At 37.5% G+C, this 13,062-nt stretch overlaps 1 protein-coding gene across 1 annotated transcript in view; it reads right to left on the reverse strand.

Annotated features, from left to right (window-relative positions):
- Positions 1-1,015: 1,015 nt before the first annotated feature.
- The window catches only part of PDZD8 (PDZ domain containing 8), a 51,894-nt gene continuing 39,847 nt past the window's right edge, over positions 1,016-13,062 (reverse strand). The window contains exons 4-5 of the mRNA XM_031505283.3: positions 6,676-6,838; positions 1,016-5,608 (exon numbers count right to left, since the gene is read on the reverse strand). Of these exons, the coding sequence (XP_031361143.3) occupies positions 3,414-5,608; positions 6,676-6,838 (2,358 nt within the window). The 3' untranslated portion in view covers positions 1,016-3,413. The remainder of the gene's footprint in view (positions 5,609-6,675; positions 6,839-13,062) is intronic.

Below are 13,062 nucleotides of genomic sequence, written 5' to 3' on the forward strand. Positions count from 1 at the left end.
TGTCATCTGATGAATTCTTCCTCATCACCAAGTAAGTAATAATTGTGCAGATCAGTGACTATTTACACGAGGCTCAGATTTTACTGTGATTTGCACACTTGAAACTTTGCCCCAAAAGATGTTATTCTACTTAACTTCACTGAAGTCTTTTGGTCAACATCAAATTGTTAATCTGATCACATTTGAGACTGAAATACCAGTGCAAGAATTCTGAATTATTAGTGTTCGTCTTTTTGCCAGCGGATGTATTTCTTCAATTCACTAATATATAATTCAAACATAGCAAGTCACATTTTTTAAAAGCACAGAAGGGCTTTCTTCATGGCCTGGTTTTGAATTTTTTAGCCCATCAAAACCAAGGAGTTTGCATTAATCTGCAACATGAGTAGGAGGAGGAGAACCAAGGAGAGAGAAATGGATCACATTCCTCTTCTGCAGCTGGAGCCAGGTTTCTGCTGGGGCTCAGGGAGCAGCATCTTCCCAGGATTTGCTGAGCAGATCAGTGCAGTGCAGTGGCTCCCTTCTCTTGCTCCCCTCCTGCTCCTCCAGAAGAGGAAGATTAGTTAAAATCCACACAGACAACTCATGTTTGTAATCTATGCGCCACCTTTCTCTCCACTGCCAAACAAAAACTTGGCAGTTAAGAGTTTTTGAGTAATGTGTAACCAGACCTTTTCTGATAACAGGAAGAAATTTTACTCAGAAAATACACAAAAATATCCCTTCTGTCCTGGAAATGTGGATTTTTCCTATTTTGTATATTTTGATCTGTGTCAATTCAGGTGTGATAAAGACATTTTATTCATTTGCTCCCACTATTTATTCCTCCTCTGCAGCTTTAAACTTCCACACATGCTTTGTTTCAAATTTCTCAGCCCAAATAATCCACTTATCAGTAATTTTTTATAATGCAAAATGTGTTTCTCCCCTGAAGTTCCTTCCTTTAAGAGGTGCCTTTAGATGATAAGCTACTGCAATAGAAGTGTTTAAAAAACACTGACACAATGCAAGAAAGTTGATAATTTAGCAAAACTATTTTATTAAAGCTTATTCTCATGATAAAATAACAGCCAACAAAATCATATTAGGCAGGTCTTCTGCAAATGTGTGTAGCTGCCACCTATTCAGATATCATTAAGTCAAGATATTCTTGTTTTCTGTGGTATTCTTTATTTTCAGCTATTTACAGTCACGCATGAAGCAAAGATTACATCAGGAATGTAGTATTACAATTTCCCCCTGGAGATTCACTGCTTATTGTAAATAATGCCAGATAGGAATTAATGTTTTCCTTCTTATCACTAAAATACAACTATTTTGCCCTTTTTCCATTCAGTATATTTAAAAATATTGCACTACATTTAATTTACCTGTTACAATCATCATCATTAGCAACACTATGCGAGGAAAAAGATATCCAGCTTTTCTTACCCACTGTGTTACACCAGTCAATTTAAAACCATGAATGTGTTTTTTGAAATCAGTATTTGCATTGTTTTCACAGCTCCTTCATGTGCACCAGGGCTTAAATGAAGCACTTGGATATATTTGAAAACCTCTGTAGTAGTCTGTAAGAGCAAACACTGATGGCATTGAATGCAGATCACCACCAATGGTAAGCTGCTGAGAAAATGGAGTGGGGAAGTCTTAATATGCATCTCAAGCAAGTATAGGTTAAATAACTTTTAGACAAGAAGGGAAGCTAATTTTGTGCGATTATTTGCTGAAGCTTAATTTCAGAAGTGTGTCACATGCCTGTTTTTAGCATGGATAGTTTTCCATACATCAACTAAGTAGTATCAACTGCCCAGAACTCACTAAAAAGTGCAAGTAGTTGCATGACTGGCAGTAACCATTTTGCTTAGAAGCACAAGCACGCTGTTCCATGGTGCAAACCACTGCTTCTTAATTTTGCCCATCACAAACTAAACCAAGAAGCAAATTTAAAGGAGAGGTACATTACTTATGACCTCAAAACCTAAAGCAGTTATTTTTACCATCTCAAACTCCACTCTGACAAAGGCTTTTTTCTTCTACTACCAGCAATACCAGTGATAATGATATGAGTACCTAGCACAGTACCTGAAATAAAGATGATATTTTATACAAAATTTCTATACACAGAAGATGAAACAATGTCTACAGGAAATAAATAAGAATGATGGCCTTAGCCAGGTGATGCTAAGATCCACAGTTTACACATAGCACAAGACCAGACAGTTCTTTTTAAAAGCAGCTGGTTGAATTTCTTCCTCATCTCTACTGGACTCACAAATTGACTCAAATAAAATATGTTATATACACTATAGGACATTTTGCTGACAAAGGTGATCCTTCTGCTCAGACTCTATCTTCTGTCTGAGAAGCTGAATGCAATTTACCATGCTGTGATTACTCAAAAGTGTGGAGAAAACATTAATTACTTTGTATTTTGCACCTTAAGCTTTCCAAAATGATAGTCTGCAGCAAAATATTAATTTCTTTATATTACTTACACCATCATTACATGCTTTTTCACAGAAGGCAATGAAACCTCCAACTGTTGTGAAGAACAACTTTCCTTTATCAGGCTACCAGATAATACAACATCACAAACATGATTTCGTTCTGGAAGGCAACGAGCCTGTTACCTTGAAAATATTCCCAATTTCATTATTATGAGATACCAGTTCATACTTTGATATCTAACAACAGTCCAAAGTTCTAAGGAGGATTTTCTTTAGCATAGCATTACTATATTTTGTGTTAAATAGAAACTACAAAAAGTTCTTTTATTTAACAAAAGCATGGAAAACAAATGATATGCAATGGTAACTTCAGTAATATTAATAACAGACAAAATGAAAGACCTTTTGCTTGCTTTCATGATATGTTTGGCAAAAAATACACAACTACCTAGAAGACATACAATTAAACTGTGATGAACATTTAAAAGCCTGGCCCCTTGGTGACTTCTGAGTCAGTCATCAGCTTAGGCATGCAACAAGCTTATAATGTTTTCATCATACAATGGATACTAAACATCTTGAAAACCCTGCCTGTTTCCCATTGAAAACACTAGCTAAAAAAAAAAAAATCTGAAAAAAAAAATAATGCAGAGAGGGGAAGCGGGGTCAAGTAATGTATTAAGGAAACCACACACATTGATGTGAAATGGTAAGGTTACATAATTAGAAAAAATAAAAATAAGTTATTAAAAATAAATTTCCAATATAAACCCCAAAGTGTAGTTTTAACCAGCTAGTTTAACAAAATGACGGTGCTGTAGCTGGAGAAGAACCACTATTAGCAATTAACTGTGGAGAAGCAGGACACGCACATTATACCAGTGTTTTAATTTAATTTGTGTGTGTTTGGAGTTAAGTGCAAAGTATTCTCTTAGTCCATTCCTTCAAAGACTAAATATGTAAATATCAGTCTACTGATTGAGGTGGATCAACTGCTTCTTCTGATATGATGTTCAATGTTGGAGCCTCTGTCAGACTGCCATCTTCGCTATCCACTACTTCTGCTATACTGGGTTCCTCAAAATCTTTAGTCACTTTTTTGGATTGCCTCTCTGAGAAAATGTTCTCCAGGGTCTCTAAATCCTCAATGCCTGCCTTGTAGTGGATCATCAGCAGTGTGAGGGCCTGCAGTCTCTCACCCGACTTAGCCAGTGCAGCAGAAATCAGGGCTTTTTTCCTCACCTCGGTCGTCTCCTTTTCTTCTTTAACCAGCGAATTATTGTTCTCCAGCTCTTGGTCTATTTCATTCTGCAGCTTATCCAACATAAACTCCAATTTCTGAAAACGCTCCTCTGTGGGTAAACTTCTGTAGAGATCACGGCCGATTTCCTTCACGGCAATGAAGACGCTGTCGTCGAGGCCGCCCTCCTTGCGGACCAGCTTGATGCCGGCGCCCGCGGCGCGCTTGGAGGGGCTGCTGGGCCCGCTGAGCTCGGTGTCGCTGCTCTCGTTGTCAGACGTGTTCGGGGTGTGCTTTGGTGAAGGCTCGGCCACGTCCGGCCCCTGCTCGGCCAGGCGGCTTTTGGGCACTTGCCGGAGGTTCAGCAGCCGGGTGCTGGTGTTGATGATGTGCCGGGTCAGCCCCGTGGTTCTGTTAGCAGACTTGGCCTCGGAATCGACCCGAGGGGCTGCGGCTGCAGGAGCCTCCTGTCCCTCGGCTCTGCTGCTGCCCCCAGTTCGATCGAGTCGCTTTTCAGCCCCTACGCAAAAGGGCATCTCTGTTAAACATTTTTCTTGACATTTTTTATGGCAAACGTAAGCACAGAACATGCACTGTGAAGCTGCTTTAGTCCACACTTTCTTTTTGCAGTAATCACACCAAGTTGGATTCTGAAACTGAGTATCTTGAAAGTTATGCTTGTTCTCTGTGAGAACTTGTCCCATGAAAGGATCGTCTTTCTGAAGGGCACGAGCTTCTTCTTCCAAGTGACACTCTCTCTCTTTCTCCAGAAATATGCTTGAATCATCAGTTTCACCTTCTTTTAAATATTTGAATTGTAAAGTTACATCACCGTAGCAAAATTTTTCATTGAAACCTTTATGAGTTGTCAAACTCCGCAACGCTGTCCTGGTGACTGCCGCTTTAGGTGTAGGAGCATGCAGCTGAAATTTTCTAACAAATTCCATTGAGGATGTAGCTAGACAATCTAAAGCAATTTCTTCAAGTCTTATGCTTGCATACCCTAAGCAGATAAAACCACCTGCTTTGAAAGGGTCTCTGCACCACAGTGCAACATTAAGGTACTTATGGTATTTTTCTACTTCAAATAGACAGGAGGATGTTCTCGCCAGTGGCCATTGGCCCTGACGGTTTTTATAAGGAATTTCTGGTGACTCCCATGTTCGATGATCATCGCTATCTTTACAACTACGTGCATTTTCTGTGAGTCCATCTTTTAATGTATCTTGCTTTGGTGCTGTTACTACTTTTGATACTGCTGGGTCTTCTATCTGATCACTAATTTTAACTAGCTTCTCTGTAGATTTTTCTCCATTATTTGCAGGTGGAGGTGGCCTCTCTGGTTTATCAGAACACACACCACCAGTTTCTAACACAGTTTGGCCATCACTAGTAGACAAAGTAGGCTTAATTTGTGGCCTAGGTGGCACAGGAGGTTTAGTACTAGATCCTTGTGACTGTTTACCCGATGGCTGTGGTGCATCTGAAACCTCAACATTTTTAGGTGTTGCCACTTTAGCCCCATCTTTTTGTTGCGTTTTTGATGTTGCCTGGTAATTTCCTAAATGCAGTTTTCGATTCAGGATGGGGGATATAGTTCCAAGAGGTTTAGCAGCAGCAAGAATTACTACTGACCGTTTGGGACTTGGAGACGTTGGCAGATCTTCTTTTTGGTCAGGTGCATCACAAGCTAAGTCTTCAAATTCTGAATCAAAATCTCGGCTATCAGTATCAGCTGCTAAATTATTCTGGTCATCTTCTGCCTGTGCCAAGAAAGCTGTGTCCTCCAATTGTCCAAATCCATCCTGCAGTGCTGAGCCATGCTGATTATACCCAACAGGCCTTTCATAAAAGACTAAAACTCTGTCCCCAGCTTGTCTAATAAGCTTCAACACTTGGACAGTTGATGTGATTTTAACACCTATTAAAGAAAAGGACAAACATTATTAAGTTCTAATTATGATAATAATCTAAGTGACCAGAAATAGTCAACAAACACATTGTTGCTCAGTAACAAAGGAAGTCAATTATGACAGAAGAGCTTAATTGAAATGTAACAGATGGATTCTCTCCATTGTGTTCATATAAATATGGAGCTGGAAAAAATAATTACATAAATACTCCAGTTTGCTGCTCCTAATAATACTGTAGTCTTACATTGTAATGTTGGTTTAATATGGAAAGTTTTAACCTTGCTCTTACTGTAAGTTTGGACTTTTGAGCAGTAGAAATTTAACAAAGGACTCAAAAAAGTTGGTATTTTTAAACACAGTTATAATTATAAGAGAAACGGGCAAAAATGAAAATACTTCCAATTTGTTAACAAAATATGGGCATAATGCTACATTATCAGTGTGGTTGGAGTGAGCTGAACCATCTTCCTGAGCAGAACTTTCAGAGCCATTTGATGTATCTCCAAATTACACGCAAGCCAAAATATCTTAATGAGCACACAGTCCAAATACAGTCCTGCAGGGGATCACATAAAAATTACTTTTCCTTTGTTCTAAAGCTATCATCATCTATATATTGAAAGGAACTGAAAACTCTTTTAAATTACTGGAGTACTGCAATGGGGATTTATTTAGGCAGTACCTAAGCAAAAGAACTTATTGTAGACTTTAAGCTCTGGTCTGTACAACCTCTGTAAAAGGTTAAATTTACTGCTAGCCCAGTCACATTAATGTTTTGGCTTGTTTGTTTGGTTTTTTGGGGTTTGTTGTTGTTGTTGTTGTTGTTTATTTGTTCTGTTTTTAATGTTGTTGCCAAACATTTATTCAAGCTTCTTTTGCCTTTTACCTAAGAAGGAGTAAATAAATATGCAGGAAAATAAATCAAGCAAACAAAGACCTTAAGTGACCATAAATACATAAATGTTAGCTTTTGAGTGCCAAGCACAACTGTAGTAACTAAGGAAGGGAGATTAGCTGAACTGCATACACAGGACGACCCTCATTCCCTCATTGTGAAAGCTGACATATCACTCACTGCCAATTGCCAGCAGTCTGTCTCCTCTCTGTAGATCAGCAGCTGCAGCAGGTGAGTTTGGAGTCACAGTTTCGATGACAACGTGCCCTGCATCCTCCTCCTTGGACTGCACAAGGCGCAGCGTGAGCCCAACGCTTTGCAGATTCCCTTTCACAAGTTCTGCCTGCAGACAAAGAAGTCAAAAGTATCTCAGTAAAGCTGACTGCAAGGATTCATGGCTAATAATTTAAATAAAATTATGCCATTTTGATATTAAAAACAAATTATTATTTTAACAATGCGTTAGGATGTCCATTGACTTAATCTAATTGATTAGCTGTCTGCCAACTGATTTTATACCTTTGGAGATATTCACAAAAAGTCCCAGTTCTAGATAAAATACTACTATTAAACACAACCTCATTATCCATTTTATTAGGAGCACTGCATCATCAACCTAGGTATCACTTTAAATGCAGCACATTTGTGTTATAAAACATAACACTATGAGCAGCTTTCCCGTAGTCTGTGCAAAAGGGTGTTTGGAGTAACAAACTCTTATGTACTTCCAGATTGCTTAGGTATATTTAGAACAAATCTCAATTAACAATAGCATAAAAAGTTTCTTCAAAGAGGGAAACCCTTTTCTCATACTTATCTTGCAAAATAAATACTATTTAAATTTTAATTCAAGTAACCTCAAATACCTTTTTAAAAACAAACGAAAAACCAAAAAGGACAACTGAGGTGCAATCCCTGTAGCTAACTTTCATATGACAGACCTAGGTAGGGATCAATTATTTACAGACCTCAGTGTCTGAGATCTTTGGCAACTTTCTTTCCTAATAAAAGCAGCCCTTAATAAATTTAACAATATAATTTTTTTCCCCTAAAGCACATTCCTTTTAGACTATTTCAAATAACTGTCTACCATCATTCCATCAACAGATATTCTGTTTGAAAGGAGAACTCATATGTTTCAGCTTCAAGGATAGAAATTTAATTTGTTTTTTTGATTCCCAAGAAGAGAGAGGCCGACAGTGTAGAAACCTCCACAGGAAATTTTATATTTGGTTTCAATTTACTGAGTTCAGGTAGACAGCCTCCTCCTTCAGCCTTCTGCATTTACTTTGTTGCTATTCAATTGTGGATGTTTGAACTGTCTGGAGCTGAGCCTCCTCTTTGGAGGATGTGCTCATTTACTCAGTTTGTGCAATGGCTTTCCACAGATGGAAGTGGATTACTTAGCTCAGTCCATGGCTCTCTCCTTGGCTGCATAGCTGTCACTCCTTTCCCATAATCTTAATAGCACTGGCTCTTTTCTAATTGCAGTTCACTTCTTTACAGGAACAAAAATGCTATAGAAATAAAAACTGCTCAGCAGTTTGCTGTAGAACAGCACTGAGTTTGAAGAAGCAGACTTGTAATAACTTTCTAAGCTTTGTCACTATTTTCTGCATTTCCCACAAGCACCTACTCTTTTTTTCTCAGACTTCTATTGTTAACGCCCAGTAATGTATGTAAGAATAACAAGACCAATATAAGCTTAATTGCAGTTCCAAGACTTAAAGGTTATTCCAGAATGAAACAAGTAAATAGTTGCCTACAAAAACAACCCTGATGGAGTATTCAAGTTGATTTTTGTTCATTTGTTTGTTTAAATGCCATCCTCATTTACACCAAAACTACTGTTACGTAATTAAATTTCAAAAAATTTAAACAATAAATTACTAAGTATTAAGATACAAAGAAGTATTAGAAATGTCTGTGGAGGAAGACAATCTTTGTTTTTTAAAAAAAAATTGCTCTTCTGCTTTAGTCCTTTATTTATATGCAATATAGCTTTAAGCTAGCAATTCACACATGTTGCAATGTGCTGTATGGAAACAACATGAACAATTACTGCAATTTCAAACAACACTAATTGAATAGTTTAACAGTCAAAAACACAAATGACATGAATTTGCTTTGGCAGCAGGCAAAGCTGCAACAAAAACAACATCCAAAGATCACAATAATATAACTGCACATTCTTATCAAACAATGAGGAAACCATTATTCCTGAGCTTTGCTCAGAGTCCAAGTACTCAAATCTTGGTTTTCCTATGATGGTTCCTTTGTAAGTCTCGCTCTAAGTGACTAAGCTCAAAAAAATATTTCCAAATCATTACGTTTGAATAGAAAAACTATCATAATGAAGATCAGGAAGTAAACTTGCATTTAAGGAATGCTGACAAACATGAAAATTACAAAGGGCTGAAAAACAAATTATAACCACTTTTCCCCCTAATTTCTGTTAGTGCACTGAAGTAGAAAGCTGTTTAGTGAGAGAATTCCAGGAAAGAAATGGATGCTTAGAACAGTGAAAAGAAAAAAAACCAACAAAACACTCAAGATGGTTTTCCTTTTAACACCCTGTTATTCTGGCCATTTAATTATACTCCTTTAGGAAGTCATCTATTTTGACTGTATATAGCTTCTTCTGAAATCTTACATTAGTTCTGTAGCTCAAAGGCCAGAACTGGAGCTCATTAGCAAGACAAGACATTTGAGAGTCAAGACCTGTCCAGGGTGGACATTCTGTTAGCTTTGCATGGCAGCAGAAGAGACATTACGGAGAGTTCATTCTCAACATGAGACAACTCTTGCCCACTCCAGAGCAGAGAAACACCCAACTACTGAAGGAAGGTGGCCACCACAACCCTGTCACAGGAAGGAGTAGGTTGGCCTGTTACCTCAGGCCAACCTACTCCTTCCTTTTACCATTGGTGTTTTCTCACCAATTCAAAAAATGGTGATAAGATTTCTCCAGAAAATCTTCTCTGACAGAGACTGTCAGGGGGAAGAGCTGGTGTTGCAACATCTGACTTTTTGAAGAAAGGCAGCAATGACCTCTAACCATTGTTGATACTTGCAATCATGAAAAAAGTGCATGGTGAGCAGATATGGAGAAAGGGCATAATTAAACAACAAAAAGGAATAAAAAAATTACCAAAAGCTCTTTTTTAAAGTGCTTGTCAGTACAGACTCTGATGCTCTTGAGTTTCCTTTGAATCCAAGGACTCCTTTGAGCAGAACTACACAGTGGATGACTTAACAGCGGAAATATTCTGTAGTGCAAAGACTAGAAACTCCTGAGGTGATTCCCAGCATTTCACCCTTCCCTCCTCCTCCAGAGAGAGACCACATGAAAGAAATGAGGGACAGCTGGGACCCAAGATATGTAGGTATCTCTGAACATTTGGCTCCCATGCAGGGACGCAGCCTGCAGATTACAACATGTATGACTCACTGATGGCAAGGAGACTTCCCATATCCCAGCAGTATCTGATGGAAAGCTGTTTTTGGAAGGAGAGTGCCTTTGAACGTAACAAGCAAAGTTCATCTCAACTTTTTATTAACTTTGGCACAGTCACAAGCTTTCTCATGAAGTAAAGCGGTTTTATTTATCAACCCAAACCAGATGAACAGTTTCCTTGATTATTCTTTCTGGCACCTGCAAGAAACACCACTCTACCTCAGGCTAAGATGAATGCAGGTGAAGACCATTTGGAGCTCTCAAACATCCCCCACCACAACAAGTTCACTCACAAACCCAAACATCTTTGTATACCCAGCACAGCTACTTTAAGCCTTTCTGTCTCTCCCTTAAATTAAGACTTGATAATAAATGTGAAGAGCCAAAGACCTATTGGAACACAAAACACAAGGAGGATGAAAATCAGCTAAATGACACAGAAGTTAGAAGAAAATTGCTAATAATGAAAGAACATTTATTATCAAGAAACCTTGATTTAAGGGATAAAAACTTAACAACTTAACCCAGAAGAAAGGAAAATTTTAACCAATTAGCTATATCATATTAAAGCAAGTTTATTTTAATTTGATCTAATTAATAGCTCTGTTTTACTAGTTCCTGCAAACCTTAGTAGTTATTTAAATAAGCAGCAAGACAAAGCAGATATTAGTACTTCATTGTCAGCAACAGGTATACATTCAGTGTATTTTATACTGAAATAGTTTAACTGCGTCACAGTGCTTAGCAAATTTACCTTTTTAAAAAAAAACCCTAAGCAATCCTGAGACTATTTATTAAATACTTGTTGATTTTAAGATGCAACAAAACAGGAATGACTATCCTAGAGAGAAAAAAACAAAGAAGTACTTTCCTTAGCGTTTTATTATTTTAAAAATCCCAACAATAAAATAAGAGGACACAAGATGACCATCAACTTTAAAATTAATAGAACATTTTGATATGGAGCTGTGAATACTTGGCTTTTACAGGACAAAGTCCACAAGCATTGATTCCACAGAGGCTTTAGTTTATTTGTATGCACCCATGTTTGAGGCACTGCAGAGCACAACCCCACTGCCACTTTCAGTTCAATACTGCATGTGTGCTATGGAAACACAATGCAGGAGAAAATCTTCTTGTGTCTCACAACTTTTCCTTGCCTCAGCTTGTTGTTCGGAAAGCCCAGCAATTGAATGTCAGTGAAAAGAAATTTTTCCAAACATACTGAACTCCATAGCTGCACAGTGAATAATCAGAAATTTAAAGCTTGAGAGTATAATTTAAATGGCCAAGTATTTACATGAATATCAAAATATGATGAAGTTTTAATCTTCAAATGCTTCATGAAATTATCAGTCTGAAATAATTTACAAATACAATGGGATGATAAATAAACATCCCTTTTACAGGCAACAGACAAATGTAATGCCATCTCATTCACTGTTTATTCCAAAACTATATATATGAAGTTAGATTATTATTTGATTCAGAGGTAAAACGCTAAGAGTGAGATAGAGTGGTAGTGTCATAAGTAGAATCTAAGATAACATTAGATACAGCACTTCCATTCAGAATTTCTAAGACAACACATAATAAATTATGTCCATTAATAAATACAGAGGTTACAACATCTAGGAAAGTGTGTATGACAATCTCCTACCAGCAGTGCAACATTGTTCAGCTAAACTTAAAAAATTATTAGGTGCATACAAAAATAGAAAATGACAAAATTATGCCATAGCAGGATAATTGAGCAGAAGAATTTTGCTCTTAAACTTAACTGCTTATTTTCAGGAACTGAAAAGGAAATAGTTGTTTTTGTAAGCTTAATTTTACACTGTAAAATAATTTCTAATAGTCTAAATTTGCTTAACTATTTGTAAGCATTAACATCATAAATCTTTACTAGAATTTAGTAAGCATGTCACATTCTTTTGAATAATTGTTAAGAAAAGCTTGATCACCCAAGCACAAATAAGAGGTCTTTTTTTACTGACTTTACATCAACTAGAAGAATACTGTTTTTCCAAGTTGTTCATACATCAGGGGTATGTAACAGATTCTATGTATCAGAAACTGAACCCATGTCAGTGCTGTACTATGGATAAAAATATTTCTTTTCGGCCGAACTATCGGAGTTGCCAAAGGGGATCTTAAGTATTCTTGCAAGATATAGTCTAATGCCTTTTGAGAAAAAAAGTGAAAATGTCTGTGAATATGTCTGTAAAGTATTACATTCTCCCAGACAACCCTGCACATTGTGAGGAGAGGAAGGAATATTTCATGTCAAACCCCCCCCAAAACATTAAAGTCCAAAACTGGGAAGCAGTTTCTTCTCTTCGGAAGACTCAGTTCTTCGCATTATTGAAAAAACATTTTTGGCAAAGCATTGACTTTAGTATTATTACTTTTTTCAAGCCTATTACTGAATAGAAGTATTATAAATGACCTGCACAGCAAAGAGGCTGTGAGATTATTTACAGGGGAAAGGAGGCAGTGAAAGGAAATATGTATCACCAAACTCATGGTTTTCTCCTTAGAAACACTGGACACAAAGGAAATAAAATAATTTTCTTGTAATGTTCTGGGAGGATTTCAATCTATGGTTTTGAAAAGGAGTAGATGATTTTCTTCTCCTTGTGACACAGCCCTGAAGCCTAACAAGAGAGCTTGTGCCAGTGTAGCACAAGTCTTTTCCAAACCTCTTCTCCAGCCCTCCTGTCCACGGGGCACAGTAACCGCAGACGGGTTCAGATGCAAATCTGGATTAAGGAATCCACGATGACAGAAACACTTTCATTCCCCAGGCATTGAGAAAACTCCCAATTACAGAAGAGGAATGTTCTCTGAGCATTCAAGAGCTACCCCTGCTCTTGGGATGCTTAAATAGCTCAGTAGTCAATAAAGTATGCCCTAACTATCAGTTCTAAACTGTATTCACTGTTATGTCTTCCACATGCACAGGTGCAACGATGCACAAGTGTGGATGTGCCTCCACCTCCTGATTTAACCTCTGTACTTCCTTTAGAGGGTTTAGAAATGTTCAAACACACTGACAGAAGAGTTAAATAAAATAAAAAAGCTGTAGTAATATTTACAGAATAACTATG

The sequence above is a fragment of the Lonchura striata genome, chromosome 6, assembly GCF_050655825.1.
Source record: "Lonchura striata isolate lonStrDom1 chromosome 6, ASM5065582v1, whole genome shotgun sequence".
NCBI classification, from domain to species: Eukaryota; Metazoa; Chordata; class Aves; order Passeriformes; family Estrildidae; genus Lonchura; species Lonchura striata.